Below are 27,744 nucleotides of genomic sequence, written 5' to 3'. Positions count from 1 at the left end.
GCCCCTCAACAAATACAATAAGACACCTCAGCTTCATTTGCGCGATGAGACCAGTCTCTGCCAGTGTGAAGGCATCTTTACCCAATGGTCACACTGTGATGAATGACATACCTCTTGCTTCTAAGTGGTATTTTGGCAAATGCTGCAGAGGCTATCAAGGAGGGGGTTTCATTCTTCTTTTTTTTTTCTTTTTTTAATTGTAGGTTATTTCTCAAACTAAAATCGTCTTCCCTCCTCCTACTATTTTTTTTTCACTTTTAATTTGTGGAAAAATAAAGAACAGCAGCCGCGTTAGTACCATCGGCTAAATTGGCCGCCGATGTTCCACCGCACCCTCCCCCTTCCCCTTTTTTTAAATTTCTAAGAACTTTTTTACTATTATTATTATTTTGTCATCATTTGTGAGCGCGCGTGTTGTGTTGTTTTGGCAGAATGAGGTTTTGGACTCTTTAGTTGTTGCCCTCTCCTCCCTCGTCGTCCTGCTGGTCGCTCGTCCACAGCGTCAAGTTGTCTCGTAGCAGCTGCATGATGAGAGTGGAGTCTTTGTAGGAGTCCTCGTTGAGGGTGTCCAGCTCGGCGATGGCATCGTCAAAGGCGGTCTTAGCCAGGTGGCACGCCTGCTCGGGGGCGTTCTGGATCTCATAGTAGAAGACGGAGTAGTTGAGAGCCAGGCCCAGTCGGATTGGGTGAGTGGGCTGCATGTGCTCCTTGCTGATCTCGTGGGCCTCGCTGTAGGACTTCTCAGAGGACTCCACCACCGAGGCACGCTTCTCCCCCGTGGCAACCTCGGCCAGGTAGCGGTAGTAGTCACCCTTCATCTTCAGGTAGAACACCTTGCTCTCGTGCTGCGTCTCGTTGCAGTTCTTGATCAGGAAGTTGTCGAGGAGGTTGAGCACGTCCTGGCAGACAGCCTCCAGCTCCTTCTCGATCTTTTCCCGGTAGGCCCTCACCATCTCGATCTTCTTCTCGTTACCATCGGCCGACGTCTTCTGCTCAATGCTAGAGATGACACGCCAGGATGAACGCCTTGCCCCAACCACATTCTTGTAGGCCACAGAGAGAAGGTTCCTCTCCTCATTGGATAGTGCTTCGTTCAGCTCTGTGACCTGAGAAGGAGAGACAGAGAAGAATATGCACACATTAGCATCTGTTTGAAATAAATGTAGAAGCAATAGTAGTAGAACCAGATATATCATCTTTTTTCTTTCACACATTTTTCTTCCTTGTCAAATCCTGACGCCTACATTAACCACAATCTAATCTTTTCACATATACAGTAGTTCTCCATATAAAAAAACTGTGAAAAAGTGTTTTGCCCTTTTTAATTTACAGATTTCCATTAGAATTCAGCAGCTGACAATATGTTACAATTTCAACAGCAATCACAAGATGATGTAAGCAACAATGTGAAAGAAGGACAAAAGGTTCAGATGTGCAAATGGTCACAGATGGCTCTGGACGAACTCGACTACACCCGAGGCAATGGCCGCTGCATCCAGCAGGGCGAGCCACTCCTCCAGCACCCTGACATCACCCTCTGAGATGACCGCTGATTGGCTGTCCTCAGCTCTGAAAGCTTGTTTTGTTGTGTTTTGACAGGCCTGTGTCTGGCTGAAGGATTTAATCCTTTATACCCCACTGGGACTGTGCAGCAGAGGCATCTTTACAGACCTTTTCTCAGTATAAAGCCTGTTGTTACTTTCTTTTTCAGCACCGAATTCTGCTCCATGAGCATATCAAAGCAGGGGGCCCCGGCCGATCACGTGGAACAGCTCTTCACAATGCCTTTACTGAAGGCAATATCGGTCGACATAAAACTACATTCTGGGTTTAAAACTGATGGGATTGTGCTGGTATTTTAAATGAATAAAAACAAACTTGCTTGATTTAAGATTAAGCTGCTTTGCTTTTTACTGTAATGCCCCAGAAACAACAAAAATGATAAAGTGACTGCTGAAAAAACATCTCTGAGTTTACAAAACCCACAAATCCATGTTACAGAGACCTGCTCCTTACTTATAGTTGGTATTACTGGTACAGTTGTCATTTAGAAATTCAGCAATATTTAAACTGACCTGACATTAAAATGTGAATTTAAGCACTTTGAATTGACAAGAACATAACAAGTGCTCCCCTTTTTGTCAACAGCCATTTATTTACTTTGAGTGCTGTATTTAGGCACAGCAGTTCTTTATCTAATTGCTAACATTAGCACTAAACACAACGCACATCTGCGGCTGATCTGAATAACGATTTACTATTAGATATAATTTCAAGGGATCATTTAAGTTGTTACAATTCATCTTGCAGGGGACCATGAACATCTATTGAAGATTTAAGAACAATCAATCTAACCAATCGATCCATCCTCTGAGTACCACGACTGTCTGCACCTTATTTTGTGCCAATTAATTTAGTAGAGGTATAGATATTTTACTGAAATATATGACCTCATGGTGGCACTAGATGAAAAGTCATTAGGCTTCATCCTCTAAGGACCATGACTTTTTGTTTCATTGAAGTTCAACATGTTTTGCTATTTGTGTTCATTATCTTATTTGTCTTCTCCTAACTTCCCTCTGTTGAAGCGCTCTAATGGATCACATTTATCTAATGGAGGCATTTCAAAAAACATGATCAGCCTTGATTCAATTTCCCATCATATTCTCTTCAACAAAACAACATTCAGTCGGTAGGGTGTGTACAGCATCGTCGACACATGGCGGAGCATCAGTATCTTGCTCAAGGACACTGACAATGGAAAGCTTAAACTCGTGACCTCTGAGGTGTACCACAGTCAGCATGAGCTAACAGCTGTGTCACTCCGCCTTAGCTGCAGAAGCACAGAGCAGCTGCTAATCCATTTTTACCACTTGTTACTACAGACTCTAATGATACACACATATGACTAATCATGTGTTCATCTTATAAACTCATTAGCAGTATGCGTAAGTCCTTAAACACATCCCCACCCATCTATAACTGCGACTCTTTGCTCTCAGTGATAAAGCGATGGTTCTGTTCAACAGACCTGACCATCCGTTTTCAATAAGATTACTTCAACTGTAAAAGGGAGTGGAGGGCAAAGAGCAAGCTGATGATGCAATCTCCTGTTACCATGGCGACTGTAAAATCTGCTTGTTTGTGAGAGCCATACTCTTCTCTGCTGGAGACACTGGCCTCGAGCTGCTAATGGCGAGGATGCTGACATGGCTGATGGTATGGAGAGGGTTACAGTACCGTGGGTGGGTATAGTGCAAAACAAGTCTTTCATATCTCACACCTTTCAAGCCGAATCATACACTGGGTGTTGGCCTGAGTGATATCATCTTTATGGCTTCATACAGGACACAAATGAGTCAAAGGCAAACAGGCTGCACAGGAAACAACCAAGAACTACAAGCAATCTCTCCCCTAAAATTACAACCTGTGTAGTGGCATGTAGACACTCTGTCTGTCCATTCAGTGCTACTGTCAAATAGTCATTCTATTTAGTGCAGACATGGTAGCCAAAGGATGACAATATCAAACCTAATATTCTAATTGTCTAACTGAACTTTCTATGAACATTCATTACCACCATCAGGTCAAATTGTGACTTTGTAACTTAACATGGAAAAACTACAAAGTAGTAGCCGATGGACTTTTTGATAGAAAATTCTGGTCAGTAGCCTAGACCAGCCATCTTCAACTCATTCCACAAAGGGCCATGTGGCTGCAGGTTTTCATTCCAACCAAGCAGGAGCACACCTGGCTCAATTCATTTAATCAGCTGAACTCACTCTTCAGTCAGCTGATTGGTGTGCATGTGTGCTCCTGCTTGGTTGGAATGAAAACCTGCAGCCACATGGCCCTTTGTGGAATGAGTTGAAGATGGCTGGCCTAGACGTTAAGTGTTTTAAATAGAGATTTACACATCGCCTAATGAAATTAAAACCAGATGCACCTCACAAACTAGTTCTTACCTAGAGATGTATGAGCTGTTAAGTATTTATACCTAACATCATGAGCTAGCTAAATGAACCAAAAGACAAAGCTAACATTAGTGTGCCGTTTTGACTGAAGAGTAAAACACTTTACATTTCACAGACGTACACACACACACACACACACACTTGAGCTCAAATAACAAAACTTTATGCAAGCCCATGAACTATTTTAATGGAAATCCTGGTTGTTACACCAATTGTTAGAAAGTTCTAATTTAGCCTAGTTCAAAGTTAAAGCTAGCTAAATGAACCAACTGACAAAACTAACATAAGCATGCTATCTGACCGGTTTAGACTTAAGAGTAAAAAATATATTAATATTGTCAATATATCTGACCTGAGGCTATATATTTCACAGAAAAAACCCACTTAAACTCAAATTACAAACAAAACATTACACTTAATGACCAAATAGTGACAATTAGCTTAGCATAATCGTATATTTCACTCTCATTGTAAACTGTATGCATACTGCTAATTCTGAAACGTGTATTTCTCTAGGAACGCAGATATACATTTTTTAAAAATCATAAAGGAGTAGCACTCCTCCTTATATCATCTTTTGGCCAATAACACAGTCCAGTTCAGGCCGGTCCAGAGGATGAACGTAAAATCTAAAAGGCATATTACAATGAATGCATTAATGACCACTTTCCTCACGTCACCTGATGACCAAATGATTGTTCCTACTTGGTCTAAAATGTAACTAACAGCCAGACTGTCCACTTTCATGCTCCGGAGAGGAAGTATCTTTTGAATGTACTCATCCCGTGTCAAGTTTTACATTTTTTTGCCACCTTTATGTTAAGCTTTAACAGTAAAACCATCAGAATGCTTCCTGTTCTCGTGTGTTGTGATGAACAGTGCAGCCTCTAGAGGGCCGCGAGCACGGCTGCTTTTCTGATACTTCACTAAGGAGTGTCTACACAAGATGTTGTAAATTTTTACAGCCGTCATAAATAAAACAACCTCTGTACTGGAAGTATGAAGAAAAGCAAACAATAAAATGACATCCGTTATATAATGAGCCCACTTACAAGCACAGAGAGAAAAAAAGCCACCCTGCACACCCCATTAGACATTCCTGAAGCACATCGTCGGCCTCTGCTCTATACCGTTCTATGCCTCAGCCCATTAAATTGCAATTAGCGTAAACGAGGATCTGACCTAAAGCGAATGCAACCAGCGGAGTGGGTCAGCGCTGGAGCAACAGAGAGGTCAGAAAAACAAGGCCTAAACAACCCGTCTGTAAAAACATGGCTGCCTTTGTTTCAGAAGGCTGCAGGGTGAGCAGAAAGCCCTGACGGAAGCTGCGGTGCTGGGATGACAATAGGGCTCTGTCTACCCATAAAGCTCATCAATCGCGCCTGCTCTCTCGTGACTCATCCTTACACAGGGCAGTCAAACTTCCAAACAACTGAGTGTTAATACAAACAAAAGGCCAGGAAGGGCAATCAATAACTTCCTCTTTGACAGCTCTCCCCATGACCATTAATATCCACAGGAGAGACGCTAAAAGAGGGGAGATTGGGCCTGAGTGGAGCCTGGAAATGAATGGTCACTGTCTTTACATTTCCATTTGCCCGGAATACAATTCACATATTAATGGCTTGCCATGGTCCCACAGCTTCCCAGTATTTTCTCCCAGCTCCACGCTTTTCCTTCTGTCTTTTTCCTTTGCTCATTTGCTCTCACTCCCCGCTCCCCACACCCTCACTCCTAATCTGATGTGACAACCCCCGTGCCGACCCTCTTTCAGGCAGCAGAGCACAAAGGCGCTGTGGACTACCTGACGTCACTGGTGGTGTGAATAGGGCTAGCTGGTTTAGCCACAAAGAAAAGGGGATGCAAAGTGAGGCAGAGTGTGTGTATGTGTGTGTATGTGTGAGTCTTAGTAATGGTGGTGGAGAGGGAGCTTCAAGTAGCTCTTTGTGGCATATGACTGTAGTTTTTCTTGGCTTATAGGTGATGTGCACATCCAAAAATAAAACGCATAAAGCGGTTTAATCACTTATAAAGAGATCGAATTAAACTACTGGGCTGGTGTGAAGAAAGGAACTATACAAATGTGAACAAAAGTAAAAGTACTCTCTGCTAAATGCTGACTTTAAAACAATAAGATGACTGTACTAACTCAGGTGTTTTCCTAAGCTGTAGCAAAGTCACATAAGTTTCTGCCTCAGAGATCAAAGGTGAGTTATGATATCGCTTCCTATTCACTTCTCTGACAGCACAAAAAAAGGACACATCTGACTGGATATAACAACATTACTGAGCCACTTTTTACCATGTACTGACTTGTGGCAGAGACCTGCATTACTTGTAGCAGACCGCCCAAAAGTATATAGCATGTAAATGGTCAAAAATGAACATTAGCAGGAGCATGGGTACTGCATCAGATGATAAATACTTTTCCAAGAACACAACTTTCAATCGCCCTAATAGAAGGTCAAAGAGACCGTAAGCCAATTAGCAATAAAATTTGATTGGTTTTTGTATATTCTAATTTAAACAGTGTGATGAGATATTTAGCCTAAGGCTGATGACAAATTACACAAAATGAGATGAGTGCCTATGTGCACTAACATTACATGTTTTGGTCTGGTCGCAAGACTTATATCAGCCGGTTGGGGTAGGTATGGATTTGATTTAGAGATAATTGCAGGGAAAGGGTCTGTTTCGGTATGAAGCTTTGCAGGTGTGGCTTGAAAAATTTGAACTGTGCAGGACTCTGACTTGCAGTATTACTAACCATTTGAGCACTGAGAGTATTGGGTAATTGTACTACTAATACTGGTATAAGCCTGTTTCAGGGACACAGGCTGTTGTTTCACATATTTTTGGGGTTGGTGCACCTTCTAGGTACCCAGACCATGTCAAAATCTTTTCATACTTTCAGGGTCTGTAATAACCCTGTAAACTCATTCAGGGACATGATATCCCAAACAAATAATCCTCATCACGATGCTGAAGCAATAAACCAACAAATCCCAACCCTTCTTTTATGAACGCGAAATGTAGCTTCAAGTGAATGACGTAAGAGGAAGAAACACAGGACCATAATCATGATTAAAATATGAAAGAGACTGATTTGCAGACTATCCTTAGACTCATTTGCAAGCGATCAGTAAAGCCTGAAACTCATGAAGCTCATTATCAGGACGGTGTCCTCCTTTGCCCCAGTGTCAGAATCCTCACTGACAATCATGGTTTTACCTAGAAAATATTGAAAAGAAAATCAACGATCCCCAAGACTTCCTATCACTTGAACTCACTTGATGAAGCTAGTCTGATAAAGCTTTGCCTGATGAAGGTCTGAGGACCAAAACATCATGTTAGTTCTTAGGTTTTCCTTTTGAGTCAAGAGTTTTTTATTCCAGGCACCTGTCACTAAGATTTCATAGGGTCTGGAAAGAGTGCTACCATGCTATGTTAACTGTCACATTGACATACTCATTCACTGTAATACCAAACGAATTGAACCCTGAGGATTAATTGTGTCAATCATTATTTGACAGTTATCACCTAATACCAACCGGCTGAACACTTACCACTGTACACTGGTACACTGTACACTGGTACAGTGATAAAAGCAACAGTGTGAGTGACGTACCAGTCCTAATACCCAGATTGGTATAATAGATGGATTCACTAGGCTCTGACTTTTACAAATCTGTGATCCATTCTTATCTCTCCTCTCTCTTTCATATCAGCATAGAGCCTTAAATAAAAACTTAAGGTGGCACCCTCTACTTCTTAGACAGTACTGACCTTTGCTGTCACAAGTTAATGACAATTGTGCATGTTATATGGGCCGCTACTGACATTTATTCCATGAATAACTTGACAACAGGTCAAAATTAAATTTGTCTTGTTTGTTGCACGATTTGTGAGCTCTACTCTGTCCAATGGCAAGTAAACTGAGTATGTTTCTAGTTCTAACACAGAGTGAAAGGTCTCTTCAAATAAAACAATGGAGCTTGGCACGCCCTCTTGTTTCCTGTCATCTCTAAACCATCACTGCCAAATGGAAGCATAAAATTGAAATGATCAAGCTCACTTTCATTCCAGGAGTTGCATTCTCTCGCTTAACACTTTCACTCAAACCATATCAATAATTGAAGCCTATCAATGTGATACGTTTTGAACCAGGACCTCCACTATTTGGATGAAGTAGCTGTTAAAAAAAGTGTGTGCCAAATTTAGGAGGCAGATACATATTTAATCATGACTGCAGGTATTCTGCTGCGTGTATACAATGACTTTTACTTTGTATTCTGTGCAGCCACAAAAACATCTTCCAAGATTCAATCTCATCTAATTTTCTGCTTGGGTGTTGTAGTTTGGGTGTGCCCTGACATGATTAGGACATCGCTGGTTGCAAAGTGCCTAATTTAGTGAAAATCCTCTAAAATAACATTTTAATTGTGGGTGGTGATATTTGTGGTGAGTAATGTGTTTGTGAGAGAAACATCCTAAAAGCCCTGCTGTTATGATGCAGTTTAGTTTATTAATGTATTAATGTACAGGCACTCTTTATCAGTGAGTCAGCAAAAAGAAAAGTAGGCATCATAATAGCAAAAATGATGCTGCCAGATAATAAAGTCCTGTTAGTTTTCATTTAGAGGTGACTGTCACTCAATGTAAATCTGCCCATATTGCAGCAAATATAAGAATGACTCTTACAGTAGATGTGATGTGGTTAAAGTGTGTGACTCACCGCTGAGTCAAAACTCATTAGGGGAACGTCCTGAAATGCCCTGAGATGACATCAGCCACATTCATCACAGGATCCAGGTAGAGCAGTGTGTTCCTACCTCAGAATTACACAAGTTTGATGTTTCCTGTGCTAAAAACTCCAGGATGAGGGTGATGATGATTATGATGATGATGAACTAGAAAACTAGAAATGGTGACTTAAGGCAGACAGACATTTTCTGGGGCTATAACCCCGTTTCCTAGTTTAGCACACTGATTGTTATGGCAGTTATTATCTAAAATGAAACTCACAATAGGTGTCAAATTCACATCATGACACATTTTGAGTCCAGATATCTCATTTGATCTGGAAGATACCATGACATTATAATAAATGAGTGATTTTAAGGGAAATATGAATAAAGATACAGCAGCATGAAATTTACCTCGCAGTCAAAATTACATAAATACACGATGGCTTATACATTTATTTCCTTTTTCCCTCATCTCCCTCATCTCCCTCAAGATTTCCAACCGTTACCGCCTCTCCCGTAGATGCACCATCCCTCCCACACATCCGCCCACACCGATCACTCCACCACGCAACAGCATTTTCTATTAAAAATGTGTCCCACCGTAAATGTATAACGCACAGATAGCTTGTGTATATCGCTTTAAGCAGTGAGAACTGAAAAATCACTATGGATCAAATCCGTCTCTCTCTACTACTGTATGTTGTTTCCCATGGCAACAGCTGGAGAGTGAGACTTCCGAGTGGCAGTGACGGTGCTTTTGTTAGCTGATCAGCTGCGGATGGTGATTTTAATCAATGTTGTTGACCTTTTGACGGGAATTTATGTGACCCATCTGCATGAGAAGCTGAAATGTTATTGAGATGTCTGATAACAACGGCCACACCCCGACATTTGTTTTTTTGTCCTTCGGGACCTGCAGGATCATTCACTGCTGGTACAGAGCATAATGCCTGTATGTTTCTGTGATTATACATGTGTTAAAACCCAGTGTCTGTTACAGCTTGTATATTGTCTTTATGTTAGGTGTCTTAAAATGATTCAAATGAAGACAGTTGGAATTTATAGACATGTAGATGATTTCTTCTATCCAACACAACACTAGTACAGTCAACACACACATATAAAGTAAATACAATGCATGGAGCAGTACAGTACCATGCATCTGTTAATGCAATGAATGGACTTCCATGAGAGAATAATGCATTCAGTCCATTAAGTGTGATTGCAGCCTTGGCTGTCTGTGCCATGCACTTCCTGAGACAAAGACGTAAGCTCGCCAACAGGGTGTGTGTGTGTGTGTGTGTGTGTGTGTGTGTGTGTGTGTGTATTTCTGTGTGTGTGTATTTGTGTGTGTTAAATTCAAATCACACTGGATAATGTTACCCTGATGTAGGGTAGTAATAGTAGAAGAAGGGAAGATTCTCATCTGGTGTAACATTTAAGTGTCCATATAATCTGATCTTTTAATAGATGTTGTGTGATTGCAGTGTGATGGTTGTGTGAGGGTTAAAAAAAAAATACTGCTCAATGACCATGAAGCTCTGTATCCTCTAACTCTGGGTTTAATCACTCTGCATGCAGGACTCCTGCTGACACACAGTGAGACATCTGCAGTATAGTTATTTGACTTTCAGGCTTTTAGACAAATCTGTGATTCTCAGTTGTAATTACAACTTGGATGTTTGTGTCAACTGTATTTACAAGTCAGTAACTGGTAATCACAGTAACCCTAAAGCCAAATTAGGGAATGATATTAGAGAAAACAGTAGTGAAAGAGCTGAATAGTAATTTTGGATCTGTTCTTTAGTGAGTTATTTGGGGACAGGATTGTATAAACTACAGAGCGGGACAAAAATTGTGTCTTGGCTGCTTTTGCTGGGACTTAAGATGTAATACCTCTTTCAGACCAGTACCATGAAATGGATTAACCCACATCTGTGGTTGGCTGAATGGGCAAAGTGCATCATCCAAAATGGTTTCTTGATCCTCCTTTCCAACCTGGACAGATTGTGAGCAGCTCACTTTTGATGAACAGGAAGAGGCATATCAGCTTGTATTATTTTAAACATTTGTGCATGATTTGGCTAGCTTCAAAAAGAAAGAAAGAAAGAAATAGGGAGAAGAAGACTGAGGGAGAACTACGCTGTCATGGTGTGCTTGCTTTCTGTAATTCAGTGGTTGAGCAGTCGTTCGTCCTGAGTTCAGCTGCAGACTGAAGTCTCTGAACAGTGACGCTTGGGGATTAACCTGTGAAAGCAGTCCCGTCTGAATCAGGTCAAACACAGGTTGAACACGAGCTCAATACAGTGCAACATACCTGAGTTTATATGAGAGAGCTGTGAGTGGCTTTGAGTGTGGTTGATTTTGCTGCTTTCAAAAAGCTTAAAGGAATAAAGCTGACATTTAGTTGAGTTTTTTCTTCATCGCTGAACACTCGTCTTCCTTGTGGGAATAAGGTTTTCCCAAAAATGGAAGGTTATGTGTTTTTTTCTTCTATTCAGCAAACCAAGAAGCTGCATCAAAATGTCAAAATATCCTTTTAACATATTCTCTGCAAGCACTGATATACTGTACATTCTTCTGCTTTGTGTCTACAAGCTGATTTTCATGGTGAATGAAAGAAAATGTTAATAAATGCATATAAAATGTAAATGTATATGATTAAATACATTAAGGTCTAAGCACTGAATGAAAAGGTTGAGGCAGTGTGCCCATGTGGATACTATGATGTAACAGTTTCATTAGATATGCATGCTACAGTATACTATCAAGCTCTTTCTACATGAATACATATAGCTGCACAACCTCACACAGCATACATGCAAATTCCTCATCAACAGCACACTCTCATAGGACATGCTTCTGTAATATACAGTGGTTTAATGGAGTGGATTACTGCTGTATATTTCACAGCGCAGGTCTAAGCAGTACATGATTGCGAACACTTAACGACGAGCGGTCACAGTCAAGCGGACTCTTTCAGAAAGGATGCGGAAACTGATGAGTCAGGAATTTAGTAGACCCCAAGTAATGGAGCGCATTCTGAGATGTACGATTGTGATAACGTGTGCGGGCGTTCAGTTTAGTCAGTTAAATGGGGCGTACGTCAAACCAGACAATGGTCGAAAATCAGCTTTGTGAGTCCATCATTGTGTCAGACAGTATTTGAGAGTCTGACAGTTTTCATTGCTGAAAGATTTATTAATAATAATTTATTGTATTGTGAAAGCTGTGGTGGAAGGTTCTTTTGTGTGTGTATGTGTGAATGTCTTTGGCCTTTAACATTCCCTTTGAATAAAAATAAGAGTCAGGAGCATTTACTGAACAAGTGAAGAACTCACTTTCTGTTCATCTAGAAGTCCAGGACCTTAAATCTAATATTTTCTGCCTTTGTACACAAAATGACTAAATATTTGGCCGTTAACTGGGTCTGTATCAGTCACAGCTGTCCCCGACAGACAGAAAGAGGACGAGCAGAATTTAAGTGATGTCACACATCGCTCCTGAAGATGAATTTGGAAAAAACACTAGAGAGCTGATAATGACTCTGAGCAGGAACATTTATTTTTAGGAGGAGTGCTTTTTTTATATCTAACAATGCAGGCAAATACTATAAAATAGCACTTTGTTACTGTTACTGAATATAAAGTCTTGCTTTTTTTCATCTTTAGCTCCCAAATAAAAGAAGAGGCTGCCTCAGATGAAAAGAATAACTAACTGATTTCACTTTGTCCCTGATTTATTCCTATTAAAAAATAAGGGGCTACATTATTGATGCTGTAGAATATTAGAGTTGATGGTGACACACAAGCTCTTCTGATATCTGCTGTAAAAAATGCTGTTATTGTGTAAAAATACAGCACCTGGATCCTGAATCTTTTTGTCTGTGTGATTTTGGCTTTCGTTGCCACCGGGCGGTTACCATGTCTGCAGTGGCAAGGGATTCCCCTCAGATGATGGGCGAGGCAGCAGACACACCCCGCTGCCCAGTGCTGCAGAGAGACTGGCTGGGTGAGGGGCAGCACTCTCTCTCTGACTCGGCATAAATGGGAAGGGGTGGAGCCGGGGCCCCCTGTGGCATTACCACTACAGTGAGTGGCCTTTTAAACACGCCGACACCTTTTACTTGTTGACTCTTGGAGTGCGGAAAAAAGTAGCCCCTAATGAATCTTGCTTTCACCACCATTAAGACACAACTACTTGACTCACATGCTGATTCTTAACAAAAGCAAATAGATGTCACTCTTAAGGACAATCTGAACTCATTCTGTGCTCATTTTTAGAGGTATATTATAGAATAATGGCACCAAAACTACTATTATCTGAATATGAAAGTAAAAGTAACTACTACAGCATCACCACGAAGTCACTATGAGTAACCACATACACTGTGTGAAGCCCTGCATGGATAACTGTAGTCATTCTCTTGAATAAAGAGGAGTGGGCCTTCTCACACAGCTCCACATTCCTTAACCTCTCCTGACAAACTATACCCTTTCCTTTGAATGGTTGTAAAGTCCTGATCACTGTGATACTGTGAGACACACCTTTTTGCAAAGCTGTGGTGAAAAAGCAGCACTAGTGAAATGGTGCACTACGGGTGGGCCCTGTGCTGCATCTTGGCAGATGCTGCGGCACGCCTCTTGTGTGGGAACCAGGACGCAGGGATGCGGTTGCTACACAGCATCGATTAAACACAGCAGTCATGCTACAGTTTGCAAGGGTGCCAAAAAAAAAAAAAAAAAAGAGAGAGAGAGAGAGAGAGGAGAAAAAAACCCCGACCATTTGCTGCAATATGACATCTACGGAGCTTTCTGGAAAGCTGTCCGTCCAGCAACACCCACGTCTGAAAGGTGAACGCTGGTTATTTTGCGAGAGCTGCTTCTGCGCAAATCGATTGCGATCAACCTTCAGCCAACATTGCTGCTCTTCCCAATGCGCCAAACGGGAGGGCACACACACACACACACACACATACACACACACACACACACACACACACACACACACACATCCTGTCTTCTGTTCTTCCTCATCAAGCTAAAGAAAAGTGGGGTTTTTTCACACTCAATCGATGCCTCATCATTTCGTGCTCAGCATCATTCAAACCGGAACACGACCATGACCGCAGCCTCCCATGTCACTCTCCTCCTCCTCCTCATCATCATCATCATCATGGTACCACCTAGAGCTCTTCCTCTGCTGTTCAGTATGCGCATCTTTTCGACGCGAACAATTTAACGCTCTTTTCATGATCGCCCAGACGCATCATTTTAAACAGTCTTGTGGCTGTCAGGGAGCAATCGAGGGGGGTGGAGGGGGGGGGGGGTGTTTGGTATGTTTTATTTGCTCCTCTCACTGCCAGGCTGAAAGGCACCGCCCCAAGATCAAACAGTCCGCATTTCAGACAGCCGAACCCGCAGCAGCGCACCCTCTGACACCACCGGCTCATTCCCCGCAAATCAGACACTTCCAGTGCGGTTTGAGACTATTGAAAACTATGAAGCGACACACCTCTTGACATGTTGAAACCAATGAAATGTGAACCCTAGGCTTTACAGGCCTATGCAGTCCCGTTCCAAAATGATGTTACCCGAATCTTATTATAACAGTATTTGATCACGCTCCCAATTACGCATTTCTTATCAATGCGCTCTTTAATCATAAGTTTCATACACCAACTTTATGTGGCTTATTCGATTCAGTCAGAAAGCCTCAATGTGCTCTGACACAGAGGATCAGCCCCTTGTCTGCGTATTACTGCCCTAAATGCTCTCCCATACACACATACACACACACATGTATCGATGAGGTTATTGATAATAAAAAGTCCCCCTCCTCCCCACCCCCCCAAAGATAAAAGGTCATTACAGAGGAAAGCTTACTTACCGATTTCATGGCAGCTGCCATATCATCATACCTCTCTGCCTGCTCGGCCAGCCTGGCTTTCTGCACCAGTTGCTCGCGGTCTACCATTGTTAAGAGTGCGTGTGTGTGTGTTTGTGTCCTATGTGTCCCGAGCTGGAAAATCGTAATGTTGAACGTGTTAATGCGGAGTAACGGTAGCGGCTCCTCTCGCTGCAGCTGCTGCCTGCTGTCTGTGCGCCTGCCGACGGGACACCCCTCCCCCTCCGAGCACTTTCCCCTCGGTTGTGTCACCACCCCAAAAAGGCGTGTCTTCACCGGGTGATGTAACGAGCCTGGCAGCCCGCAGAGCTGTGGACGCTTAAGTCTAGTATTGCCCTACAGGGTTTGGACTTCAAATGTCAAAGGAAAAAAGTGGTGTATTTTACTATAATATGTCTGCAGTGTGTCACTATACAAGAATACATAGCACTTACTCACATTGCCACCAAACAGGGCAAAGGGACAATTATTGTGGACCCCAGACCACCAGGTCCCCATCAAAAGCCCACATTTCCACTGTGCTTTGTCATGATACAATTTAAAGGTCTCCACCAAACACGTTTCAAGATACATAAGATACATAAAATACTACTGCTTTGAATAATAATTGGTGGTTGACATGCTTTTTCAGTTCATTTACCTAATTAACATCTTTAAAATGACATCTACTCTTTGTCTTACAGTAAAATATCCAGATTGAAGATACAAACATTTCAGAAGTTGAACTGCTGGACCCAGGATGTCTCCTGCTTCATGGTAAAATCCATGCTCATTGTATATCTGCACTGGAGGCCACATGTGCAAGTATCCCATTGTATCACATTTGGCCCAAACTAGATGTAATGTCACAAATCCTTAATCTCAGATTTAAGGTGAGCTCTATACATATATCATTCTGCACAGTTAGGCTCAAACATCCAAGAGAAGTAACAATAACAAAAGCCCATATTTGAATTATAACAAAAAGCACAATATCAGCTGATATTATAAGGGCCTTACGGTAAGTCCTGCTTTATGACCTAATCTTGAATCTTTAGTTGAGTCTGTCTTTAAGACCTCCTCGATTTCAGTTCATATCATTCTTACATGATTGATAATCTTTAATCAGTTTGTGTTTAATCAGATTACCACACAGCAAACCTGATGTAATACTCCAGGGTAGGAGTACACACAGTGCGCAGAGAGGGGGGCCCTACAGATAATTTCTGCCCCAGGTACCACCTATCACATTTATCCGGACATGGCCTAGTGATGCTATGTCCAACTTGCACTGAAATGAGATTGCACAGTATACACCAAGATAATGTTCTATGTACTACATAATACTTTTGTAATTGTGAACTATCAAAGGCCACATGTCACAGTGAGTGCAGGGGTTCGCTGTAAGCAGTCCAGTAGACTTTCATTAGCAGTGATAACTATAGGACGTATCAAAAACAAGTAATATTTAAATAAGAATGCACATTTCACATATAAGCTTTATATACAGTCTATCAAACATTTTTCTGTGTTCATGTCTGATTGGCTGAGTCACTCTCAAAGCACAGCACAGAGCAGCTCATATCTTATCATTGACATTCCTGCAACAGCCACTTGGCAGAAGAAATGCAAGGCAATTATCATTTAAAAGCTAAAGGTAATTATAGCCTCTAAAACGTTCAAATATTTTTGAGTTCTACTGTTGTTTCTAGAGATATCTATATAATAACTTAAAAATATATACATAGACTACTGTTTCTATGCAACATGTTTGTGACACTACTCCTGTAAGCATGCAAATATTTCTGGTGATAGTGATTGTTGGTGTGAAGCACTATACTGAAACTGAAATGCTGATTCATTTTATCATGAGTCATCCACTACAAACACGCCCTCCTAGGCCATTCTGTTTCCCTGTCCCTGTCGACACTGGATGCTTCTGAGATTGATCAATCAGCTCCACTTTTACTAATGAGCCTGGCAGACTAAAAGAAGCCATTTTAGCTTCTTTTTTCTGCTAACAGTATTCATAGTACTGTAGGTGTACACATATCTCATACTATAGCCCAATCATATTTTATATATACAAAATGTTTGTTTAAGATGTTACTGTAATGTTTACTTTAATGTCATTTAGATCTATGAGATTAAGGTTATTTTGCCATCAAACTCTATGAAACCTATTACAGATATGTATGTTTTAGATTTGACAATCTGAAATGATGGACAAGTACCTCCATGTAAGTGGTGAATTGTCCTAACTCAAATGAAAGATTCTATATCTCAAGCTTCATTCTGATTGTAATAAAACAATACCGTTTATTTAGTTAATTTAAGAGATGTAGATTATTATTACTTGAATTATGTAAAACTACAATAATTTAAAACAGTGTTTTATCATTTGTTGATGTCCTGAATTGATGTTGGCTAATCAAAATTTAAATCAAAGGACACATATCTATATATATATATATATATATGTTGTTATGATTTTTTACAGTTTAAAGTGAGACTACTGTATGTCCCTCTCAGTTGAATTAATTACCAATTAGTTTTGTGAGTTTTGCGTATGACTAATGCAATGAAAATCATTTTTTATAAATTGTTTAACTTTTTTCGTGTACAGTACGCTGAGCTGTGTCACATGCCTGCACTCTGCATTCCTATAGATTCACTTTCATCATTTGTTCAAAGTCAACATTTGATTTTCTATTTTCACAACAAAAATATATTGTATACTGAAAAATAAGCACATTTATTTTGTCACATAAATGATTATTAGTTACATTTATTCATGTGATGGTTTACAGAACACATGTAGCACATAATTTATTGGTCAATGGAGAGATATATCCACAAGATATAACACATTTTTTTAGGGGATGGTTCTATGAATTCTTTTTTCGCATTTATATTTATCTTGTTTCATGACAAATCACTCCTTTTGATTGCCCTACTCTGGCATACCTTACTTAAGCCTCATCAGAATAACATGCACACTAAATATTTTGACAATCTCAGGGCAAGAAAAAGACAGACAGTTAATAAAATATTTGTTTTTCTTTGTTTATCAAATAGAAAAAAAACTGTGTACATTGTATTTTGTATCATATATTTATTTATAAAGTGCTTAATAGGCTTAGATAGTTATAGTATGTAGTCATATATTGTCATATTAGTTATTTTGTATGTTGTTGTTGGTGGAGTATTCCTTCAGCAATGTGAAAGCTGTTATTTACATAATGTTTACAAGTCCCAGGTTGGTACGCCCACTTCCTTATTCATGGCGAAGGTGGGAGTGTGGTTCTGTTGAAATCACGACAGTGAGCAGGTGACGCCAGCATCTTCAGAGTGGTCACAGTTGTGCACGTTCCAGGATATATGGGAGCACTGCTGCAAGGAGGCCTCCGTACCGCTGCACTTGAGATTGTCCAGCAGGATTGTTCCTGTGCCAGGCCCAAAGTAAGCTTGTCCCCGAGCCGCCATGGCCTCCCCGCAGCCGAGCTGACGGCATACAACCTGTGCATCAGGGAGGTCCCAAGCATCATCACACACTGTGCCCCATCCAGAATTTGAGTACATCTCCACCCGACCCTCACAGTTGTGCTGGCCATCCACCAGCCTCACCGTTCCTGCAGAAACAAAGAGGCATGTTAGACACACAAGTACACACACACACACACACACACACACACAAAGAGGAAAACATGAGCTGGTGTTGTGCTAATTGAAAATTTATTTGGCCTACCTTCAGTGGGTGCTGGGGTGGTGGTGGGCATCCTTTCTGTTACTCTAAAGTCACGCGCAAGTCCCATGTTGAGCATAAAAGCTAGAGGAAGCAGAGGAGAACAGAAAAGGCTGAGTGATGCTTCTGTGTCTTGTGCATTAGCAAGGCTGTCTTGCCCATACTTACTGCAGTGATCAATATACACTACAGTAGTTATGATCATGACACAGAGACATACTTCGCAGCAAACTTGATTTCAGCAATTGTTATGCTTATATTCCTGATTGTCATACATAGATTATACCAACTTTGTCAATTTGAATTTCCTGCTGAGGGCAGTATTTCTCAAGAGCACTGATAAAACCTGCTGCTGTTAGTAATCAGAGATATAATCATATTTTCCTATTGAGCTGAATGATGTGCTGTAAGTTAAGGGAAGCCTGTATGTGCTTCCTATTTAGCCTCAAAGAACTGAAATTTGGCCTGGAGGCAAGCAGTGACGCTGATGTGCCTTGACTCATCCACTGTATTTTTCATGCTCTCTGGGCTGTCTCCTCCTCAGAGTACAACATTCATACATTGCAATGGGACAGCTCAGCAGGGCGGGCATAGATGTCTGGATAAATAGGGAGTTAGAGTTCAGTGGAAGTGGATGACTTACTGTAAGATAGGCGTTGTGTGATTATGCAGATACAGATACTCCCTACTGTATGTGTGCATCTGTATGTTATGAATGTTTAATGCTCAATGTAAACTGCTTTGGCACCACATTATGTCAGAGTTGTCTAGTTAAGTCTTACGTGCACAGATAACTCCAGCATCCTCATGATGGCCACAGTTGTGCTGACCCCAGCCCAGGTGGAAGCACTGGGACAGCTCCCCTTCGTTGCCATTACATTCCACATTGTCGAGCAGAATAGGACCCGAACCATAGCCAAAGTATGCCTTAGACTTGGCTGCGATAGCCAAACCACAACCAAGCTGCCTACACACCACGTTGGCATTGGGCATGTCCCAATCGTCGTCACACACCGTGCCCCAAACATTTTTGTAGAGGACCTCCACACGACCCTGGCAGCTACTGTTTCCATTCACCACACGAATGGCTAGCTTGCCTGCACAGGAAGAAATAGATAGATACATAACTGCAAATTTAGAGTAGAAGTATGCTTTCTAATCAAATCTATTTGGCTGATATTTGCATATAAGGCAGTAGTATAAGAAGCCGAGTCTATGTTGATGGCACCTTTAAATTTCAGGATTTATTGTAGTTGTGTACTGTAGATGTTTACAAAGGAGAAAAGAGTTTAATATTGTTACCTTTTGTCTGGGCAGTTGTGGTAACAGTTGTTGTACTTTGGGTGACTGCAACTTCCTCAGTTGTTGCTGGTGGGAAAATTTGACACATGACAAAATTATCTTATGACCCAAAACAACAAACAATATATAATAACCACTGTAATAACCATTGTACGGTTAGTCTGCTGTGTGCCACAGTATCACCACAGTATCTTATGTCACTGTACAGCACAGGGACACATTCAGAGACTATCAGGGAGAAATGGCTCACCCTATTGGTCATTTGGCAAAAGTGCATATTCAATTTTTTACTGTGAAGGCAGAACGTAAAGATACTGTGCATACACATTAAGCTAAATACAAACGATATACCTGCAGTGCCCTGTGTAAGCCAGATTGATCTCTGGCTTCCAGTCGGAGTGTTCATCACAAGAGGTGCAGTAGTGGATCCTAAACCTGGGTAGATGATGAACATAGAAATGATTTTTTTTGTGCAGTACAACCACTACTATTACCATTTCCACTAATAATAGACTAGTACTACCTACTACTTACAACGATACCCAAAACTACACCATACTACTATTCTCCTCCTTCTTCTACAACTACAACTACAAAAAAGCGCAATTTAACTATCATGACTTAATTCCCAAAAGGATCAAAGTGTGATTTTATGCTTTTATACACAATTTGTGGACTGTAACTAGATTTACCAAAATGCTGTATTTCAGAGGGTATTATTCTATTTGTATTTATTTCTCCACCATAGTCATCATTTACAGTACTAATACAAAGATTTAACAGTAAATAGAAGACATATGATGAGCTTGCTGATTAATTAGTTGATTAATTTTTACCATGTGGCATCATACCTTTACTCAAGTAACAGATCTGGATACTTCTACCAGTACTGATCTTTCTTCTGCATAAACTGACCATTAATCTTTGTTACCTGTCATTATTCTATACACTACTACACTATTAGTGCAGTTATATCTATAAAGTGAAATAATCAGTATTTTCATAGCTACTGATATGACCACTAATATTATAACACTAATAATAACAAGACCACATATCATCTGTAGTAAAAACAGTAGAAGAAAAGATAAAACTGTTGTATTTTCTGAGATATTTGTTTGTATTATAAAATATACCCTATTGTCTGTGCTTATACCATGACTGAGAGCAGCATACCAGTGCAGGTGACCCCAGCATCCTCATGATGGCCACAGTTGTGGTTTCCCCAGCCCAGGCTACTGCATTTAGACAGCTGCTGCTCGTTGCCATGGCAGTTGACATTGTCCAGAAGAATTAAGCCTGTCCCGTAGCCAAAGTAGGAGTTGGTGTGTGCCGAGACAGCGTGGCCACAGCCAATCTGCTGGCACACCACCTCAGCATCGATATTGCCCCAGTCATCATCACACACCGTCCCCCAGCTTCCCTGGTAGTAGACCTCCACCCGACCCTGGCACGTGTTCAGTCCACCCACCAGACGAACGGTGCCATCTCCTAAACCGAGAGACAGAGGTTTTTAAGGATTGGTATTTCAAGTCACTGTAGGTTTCTTCAACTTCTAAACATTTCAGAGCACATGGTACCAGGTAGGATTTGCGTGAGAGGAAATGAGAAAGGAGAAGGGTGTGGGCCTATACAAAACATGTAGTGATTCCACAAAATGAAAAGCAGTAGAGTTGAGGTGAACATCTAATACTGCAATGAGCACAGATGTTGTCACCTTATGCCTCAGGACTGACAAAAACACACCGTTAACAGAGACAATAGGCGTTCTCATGTGCCCATCATTTATAAATGCTCTTCACCTGAGATGAAGCCATGAATCTGGGTGGTTTTGGCCCATTCCCAGCGGGATTCATGACAGCCACTGGAGGATCAGCTGGATACGTCATATGTAAACTAAATTTGAAACTGTGGTGTCTCATGATCCATTTGGGATAGAAAAGAAAAACAACACGTCGACCGCAACAAAGGCCAACCCAGAAAACAATAGGGACGGCCTGGAATTCAGAAGCCCTTTGAGCTGTATTGTGTATTTCCCCTGGAGATGTTAAAGATATACTTTCCACTGAGCTGTGTCTTTGATGTCCAGAACAATTTTAGTGACAGTTTGTACAATTTGAAACAAAATGAATTATAGTATTTATGACCTTGAACATACCAGTGCAATCAAATAATGTTTTCTCTAGATGTGTGTGTGTGCTCATCTCAAGAGGATTCCTGCAGGTTATAGACCTACACATCCAAAAATAAGCCATCTTTCATTACTTAATAAAACCTGCTCTAACATCTGGCATGCCACCTGTCTATGTGTGTTACACTGGCCTCAAATTTAATTCCTTTAAACACATGCATATCCTTTAAAGCTGAGAAATTTTTATTTGCATTTTTTTTTTAATGAGCATCAAAATGAGAGGTGCACACTTATTCAGTGGAGAGACAATGTAGCATCTGTACATAAACCTCTTTTGCTAATCAGCCTCATGGCACTGTTCCATTTTTGGAGGTGGGGGACTCATTTCATCAGCTCTGTTCACTGAAGAGTAAAGCCAAATATCACTGTGGTTAGAGTTTTCCAAAAGGCACAGTTAACGCTGGATCTAATGCTGATGTAAACAGTCAGAAAATTTATTTGGTCAAAAATAAAAAATGACATGTTTATTACAGTCATCGCCAAGGACTGTAATAAGTTGCATACTGTGGTTTCATTACTGTATACACATCTTGTTTACTGACAGTCAGAATTTATTTGTCACATATTCCTCAGTATATTATCTTAATCTCAGTATCTCAATATTGTGATCACTTTGAATAAAATTACAATCTGAGTTGGAAACTCAAAATCTGGATAATGTTTTAACGTTATTTTTTAAAGACTAATATATATCTCTGTGACCTCTTGGGTTGGCAGAAGACCAGTCTCATCTAGATAAAAGCAGTGAGCACTTACCTAAACCTGCATTCCTGGAGGACGGCGTGGTGAGAGCCCCGAAACCTTTTGCCCCCACCACTGATGGTTCTGGCAGCAGAAGAAACATGAAAAAAGAAGCAGGAATAGTTACTCTCTCCTCTATTCTAACCAAAGTTACAAACATAAGAGGTTGTGCTTTGTACAATGACAATAAAGACTTTCTATTCTATTCTATATGATTCACCACTACCTGTGCCAGCTAAAGTGTATATTAAAGGCTTTACCTCTACATGTAACAGCCACGTCCTCATAGTGGTAACAGTTGTGGATGCCCCAGCCCAGACTGTTGCACTGACTGAGGTCTGTCTCACTTCCTTTGCAGTCCACATTATCCAGCAGGATGAGCCCTGAGCCTTGACCAAACTGAGAGCTGCTGCCCACCGCCACCGCCACTCCGCAGCCCAACTGCCGACACACCACTTTGGCATCCACCATGTCCCAGTCGTCATCACACACTGTGCCCCATGTATCATTGTAGCGCACCTCCACGCGACCCTCACACCTATTTCGTCCATTCACCAGTTGCACTTTGGGGAAGGAAAGCAAATCATATCTGTTAGTTTTGTCATATTTGTTAGTGCTTTTTCTCTATATGAGGGAAGTGGGGATAGTTCTTTGTCCCTGGTTATGTTTGTGCCATCTCATTAACAAAACCTGAGATTCATAAAGGTTTGAGAAGATAAGAGAAGAGAAGTGAAGAGAAGAAAAAGAGAGGACTGGTTTGGTCCTAATGTAATGACGGTTAATTTGAAGGGAAAAAAAGAGATCCTTCTGGAATAAGTCTAATCCTGCCAAGTTAAGGCACACAATAAGCCACATGATTCCCTGGACAAGAGCGAGGTGGATGCAGGAGGGTGGGAGGTTACATAGCAAATAAGTCATTGAGGGGATTAGGGAAATGGAGAGCTGGGAAAGTGACCTTGTTTAGAAAGCCCCAGGCACTGATCTACCTTCTGTGCTCTCTTTCACTGACACACAGCCAGCCAGCCACTGATAGGTTTTCATGACGTGGCCTCAGAACATGAGTGTCTGGGGCAGGTTTGTGGAGGTGCAGGTGCTGTAAAGCTCATGCTTACCTTGGTACTGCGTCCTCTCGGGGGATTGCACGGTATTGGCTGGAACAGGAGAGAGGAGGGGATATGGGAGAGTGAGGGAGAGGGAGAGAGAGGGTATGGTCAAATTATTTGTTGAAAGGAGGTTCTTGGCCTTGCATAGTTACTGTACTCTATATCTACTATATCTATTTTCCTGTAACACTAGACACAGCCTGAAACCACAACAGGAGGCCTGTTTAGACCACATACTGCACCAGCACAAGAGCTACAACAGAGATACGTACTCCTGTTCCTTTTAATTTCAGATTGTATTATGAAAGTGAAAACACAAAAAAGATAAAACAAAGGGTGACTACAACATCTAAATGTTGTACTCTGTATTAGAGTGCCTCTATTTGATGCTTGTCCATTTCACCTTGAACCAATAAACCCAAAAGCCAATTAATGTATGAATTAAAACAACAGTTGATCTTTTATCAGCAGGACTATGCTATGTGATGTAGATTTCAGAGATGTGTGTGTTTTGATGCAATCCATATTTTCCCAGGTGTCCGTGAAGACACAGTGGAAGATGTTTCTGGGTCTGTACAGAGGACATTCTAATTAGCTAATTAACATCAGCCTCAGGGGTCAGTAATGCATCAGTTTATGGTGTCACATGTAGGTTACATAGTGGTTTATATTCTGTAGAGAGACAGTTCTTATCCTAAAGGGGATCATGATACTTGAATATCACTTACTGGATACAGCCCGTCTGTTTATTTTCAAGTCTCCTGTAATGAGAATACAACACATGTCAGTCAGGCAAATATTAAGTGGTATAACAAATTAGCTGGTGTCAGCACATTTGGATGAACTGTTCCATATATTTGTTAATCCATAATGTCCAGTGAGTGAAATCAATCCTCGCTTTAAAACAGCTGCAGGGCTCGCAGCCAGCTACTGTACCACTGGTAAACACAGAGCAGACAGTGACTGTGGACACAAAAGCCCTCATCTACAGGGAGTTCACTTGCAGGTACGCCCGGTTCTCCAGCATTATTAAAGCCTCAAGCATGCGGTTAAGCACTGAAACACAAGAAATCATCTCATGTGTCAATCCTTTTTCAGTTTTGGTGCAGTGGTAACTGTTCCTCTAATCCCACAAGAACATCTTGAATTAAGATTAATTTAGTAAGTATGTATTAGTAAAGTATGGAGAGGCCAACAAAATGATATTCATAGACTACTAACCTGGAAAAGTTTAAAAAGGAAAGAAATGCAGTGGAGTTAGAGAGTTTCTTTTAAATGTTAGAGCAATATATCAAGCTTTGGAATCAGTTTCATTCTTCATACAGCCTACCTCTGGTCCTTAGCCAATGTATGAAAAAATACCCCCTTTTGGAAATAACATACTTTAATTAGAGTGTATTTTACACTTGCCATTGAGCACTTAAAATAGGTACAACTAAACTTTTCAGGCCTATTACTTTCACATATATATTTCACATTGTTCACTATAACAATGAAAATGAAACACATGCTACATTTTACAGGAAACATTTAGAGAAACATGTTGTTATTACTTCATCAGTGCAAATTCATTTCAATTAAATACTGATGTTACTTATATCTGCAGTCTTCCTATTAAACTTTTTTACATCCCATTTCTGAAATATTGACCCAAATGTTGAAAAGTACATTTTAAAACTGATTTTACAAAGTGACTTTCTGATGTTCTGTATAGGAGAAAGTTCAACTCCCACAGTCTAGCAGCTTGGAAGGCTTTGAGCTGTTTTTTGTCAAATCTCACACAGCACCCCTCACCCCAACACCACCCACCCACTCACCGAGTCGCAGCAGCACACTGAGGGTCACCAGGACGAGGGATCCCAACAAGGACACCAGGAGCCAGACGGCCGGGTTCCAACACCTGTACTCGCTCTCCACCACACGCTGGCCTCGCATGGTTGCCTGACTGACCATCCGCCTGCAACACACACACACACATATACACACACACTTTCAGTCTCTCTCTGTCAAGCTTCTCAAAGTCTAAACTAACACAGCTAAGCTTAGTAGACTAGGGGCCCCTTTTCTACTACTACAACAATCACTACTCTTTATCCTGGTTCAGTGTAGCCTTATTATAATATTGGATTGTTTTCTCTGATGGAGCCTGCAGCTGTTGTGGTGGTACTGTAGTACTGTAGGTATTGATGGTAGTCTGAGGTCAGTGTAGTTCAAAAAGAAATCAGTTCCAGAGATTATGCAAAGTGCACAGCTGACTTTGTCAACAACACTTCTCGGTCGATAAAATATAAGTCATCCCTATTTCCCAGCCAGTGTCCAGCGAGTCCAGTTACGTTGCTTTGTAAGCACAAAATGGCTGCCGTGCACCAACCTGGCAGTAGGTAACAGAGGCCGCCAAGAGCAGAGAAGCTTAGTTTGCAGGTTTTACAGCATCAACATTAGCTGGGGATGGGGAAGGTAGGCTTGGTAGACACCTGTGCTGTAGTCTTATGCAAGGGGATTTCCTTGAGACAAAGAATATTGGGATTTACAGACATCACTCACTAATCAGAGCTAGATAGGACTGCAGGCAGACATTGAATACCCATCATTCTTGTCAGGTGAGAAAGTGGGAATGGCAAATGATCAAATATTGAAAGAGAATGCTTTATAGGCTTTACTATGGTGTGAGGATGTGATTGAAAAAATACAAAATGTCACATTTTTAACATACGTTGTCAAAAGAAACGGCAAATAAGCATGTTATAAAACTTCTTTGGGGACATTATAACTGTCACTCATTGTATCTGGAGGGATCAGGAGTGTACAATGACTGACTTTCAAATTTCACATGTGCTTTTAAAGCAAGTCCCCCAATATGTATATGATATCTTTGCATGTATTTAGAAGCATGTTGTCATTAAGAGAACACAGTGTGTGGTTCGGTCTTGGCTTGTTTGTCGTTTCACTCATACAGAATTCCCTCTGACCTTACACTGGAATGTGTATTAGGGGATGATGAGGGGAGAATTTGATATTGGCCCCTCGAGATAGTGGACATTCCGAGCCCTGGGGGCACAAAAAGACATTTCTGCTTTCTGTGGTCCCCATCGTCAGGCATAAACGCTGCTTCCTGCAATCTGTCACTAGAACCCTCCAAAACGCTTAGGCACCTGATGACACTGCAGGGGCGCCTCTCGTCTCCTTGGAGAGCAGGAGGCAGGAGGAGGAGGAGGAGGAGGAGGAGGAGGAAGAGGAAGAAGTTGGGGGGGGTACTGATAACTGTATACATACAGTTATCTTCAGCTCAGGTAAATGTAACACAGTGTCATGCAGCTTTTGTGGTAGATTTTGAGGCATTAGTGGCGCAACAAAACTAAATAACAGCCAGAGAAACAGCTCTGGACAGATACATTTCCAGGTCTGGTCTGCCGTTCGTCTCAATAGGTGCGGCGCAAAAGGCCTGAGGCCCACAGAGAGATCATTGTGTGTCCAATTGGGAGGTGGGGATTTTAACACCAGCACAGCGCTCGAGAACCGCGGCTGTCTCATTTGCAGACTGTACTAACAAACCACTCGAAACTCCAGGACAAATGGCTCAGTTATGGAGGATGAAAAATAATCTAGTCCCCAATGTTGTGTTTTTCAATACTCCATTCATGGTAGGATGTAGCGCAGATCCGCTGGGGAATAATGTTGCCTTTTGTGTCGAGCTCTGCTTCCCCTCCCTTCTCACTTCCCCGTGCTGAGAAATAGCTGAAAGATCTCGGCCCCACAAAAATACCCCTTAATGCCTGACATACACCAGAGAATAACACTGTCAGTGACTTCAACAGGGAGAATTTTGTGCCATTTAAACTGAGAATCAACGCATTTGTCAGCATGTGTATCTGACTGTAGCCCTTTTATGAGCAATACACCGCAAAGTCGTTTGTGACAAAATATGACAGAAGATTGAAAAATGTCCTTGTTCAATGACACTGAGAAAAAAAGCTATCTCTAATTAACTGAATCTGAATACGTTTGACATTGGCTTTACAACACTGCACAGTATGAAGATCTTAATTAACCTCTG

General features: G+C 41.2%; 2 protein-coding genes across 2 annotated transcripts; both read right to left on the bottom strand.

Moving 5' to 3' along the window:
• Positions 1 to 354: 354 nt before the first annotated feature.
• ywhag1 (3-monooxygenase/tryptophan 5-monooxygenase activation protein, gamma polypeptide 1) lies at positions 355 to 14,742 on the bottom strand. The gene is made up of 2 exons (XM_053332208.1): positions 14,612 to 14,742; positions 355 to 1,106 (listed from the first exon to the last, which is right to left on the bottom strand). The coding sequence occupies exons 1-2, from the start codon at positions 14,696 to 14,698 to the stop codon at positions 450 to 452; spliced, it is 744 nt and encodes a 247-aa protein (XP_053188183.1). The 5' UTR covers positions 14,699 to 14,742; the 3' UTR covers positions 355 to 449.
• Positions 14,743 to 17,923: 3,181 nt separating this feature from the next.
• Positions 17,924 to 25,643, bottom strand: LOC128370946 (scavenger receptor cysteine-rich domain-containing group B protein). Its single transcript, XM_053331131.1, has 10 exons — positions 25,508 to 25,643; positions 24,419 to 24,451; positions 23,700 to 23,738; positions 22,848 to 23,150; positions 22,603 to 22,671; positions 20,832 to 21,146; positions 19,656 to 19,721; positions 19,136 to 19,450; positions 18,357 to 18,437; positions 17,924 to 18,240 (listed from the first exon to the last, which is right to left on the bottom strand). The coding sequence occupies exons 1-10, from the start codon at positions 25,641 to 25,643 to the stop codon at positions 17,924 to 17,926; spliced, it is 1,674 nt and encodes a 557-aa protein (XP_053187106.1).
• Between the last annotated feature and the right edge of the window lie 2,101 nt (positions 25,644 to 27,744).

Source organism: Scomber japonicus, chromosome 13 (assembly GCF_027409825.1).
Source record: "Scomber japonicus isolate fScoJap1 chromosome 13, fScoJap1.pri, whole genome shotgun sequence".
In the NCBI taxonomy this organism is placed as follows: Eukaryota; Metazoa; Chordata; class Actinopteri; order Scombriformes; family Scombridae; genus Scomber; species Scomber japonicus.
This window is presented reverse-complemented; position numbering and strand designations above follow the sequence as displayed.